At 45.9% G+C, this 860-nt stretch overlaps 1 protein-coding gene across 1 annotated transcript; it reads left to right on the forward strand.

Moving 5' to 3' along the window:
* Window positions 1–228: 228 nt before the first annotated feature.
* Window positions 229–576, forward strand: CLUP02_16336 (lactose permease; the record flags this gene model as incomplete). Its single annotated transcript, XM_049295259.1, has 1 exon — window positions 229–576. One exon carries the CDS (start codon window positions 229–231, stop codon window positions 574–576), a length of 348 nt encoding a protein of 115 aa, XP_049152406.1.
* Window positions 577–860: the final 284 nt, after the last annotated feature.

An 860-nucleotide genomic window follows, 5' to 3' on the forward strand; every position in this document is an offset into this window, starting at 1 on the left:
CCGTAGGTTAAGCTAGCTACGATAATCGTAAATAGGGCCCTTAATTAGCCCCTGCGCAGTCGGCTGTATGCCGCGGTCGAATTAGACTTCTAATCCGATAGCTATATTATCTAGACAGCGTGCTCAGCTGTTAATACAGATACCGGGTCCAAATCCGCTGGAATTGTTGTCGTCGTCTGCCTCTTCACCTTTTACTTCCATTACGACATCGCTTACACCCCACTTCTGATGGGATATCCGACCGAGATTTTTCCCTACTCTCTGCGTTCCAAAGGCATCGCGGTTGAGCTATTCGCAATCTACGGGTCACTGATCATCGCGGCATTCATAAATCCCATCGGTCTAGAGAACATTGGGTGGCGTTATTACATTGTCTTCTGTTGCTTTTTGGTAGTATTCTTTGTCGTTACGTGTGTATTGTTCCCGGAGACCAAGGGGTACAGCCTGGAAGAGATTGCGGTGATTTTCGACGGGCCCCAGGCTGTGGAAAACTTTGAAGATGCTTCAGAGTCGAAGGAAGAGAAAATACTTGCCAAAGGCGGAATTCACGATATCGTACATAAGGAGGAGGCATAGTCTAATTTCATCTTTCATGTATATGCGTCTTTGGGGCGCGGATAGCTCTAGGGAATGATCTAGCGAGAGATACCGCAACATTATGAGGTAAATTTAATTTCAAGAGTGAATAGTTCGATACTCATTGGATTAAGGCAAAGGAACATCTGCCAATTTGATTGGAGGTGCCATCCATGAGATAGATCTCAAAACTATTTTACAATCACACCAGCGAGCTGTTATCAACTTTGCTTGTTTGCTCCGGCCTCGGGGAGGGATTTGGTCCCCTCCACAATTGAGGTCTA

This window comes from Colletotrichum lupini, chromosome 9 (genome assembly GCF_023278565.1).
Source record: "Colletotrichum lupini chromosome 9, complete sequence".
Lineage (NCBI taxonomy): Eukaryota > Fungi > Ascomycota > Sordariomycetes > Glomerellales > Glomerellaceae > Colletotrichum > Colletotrichum lupini.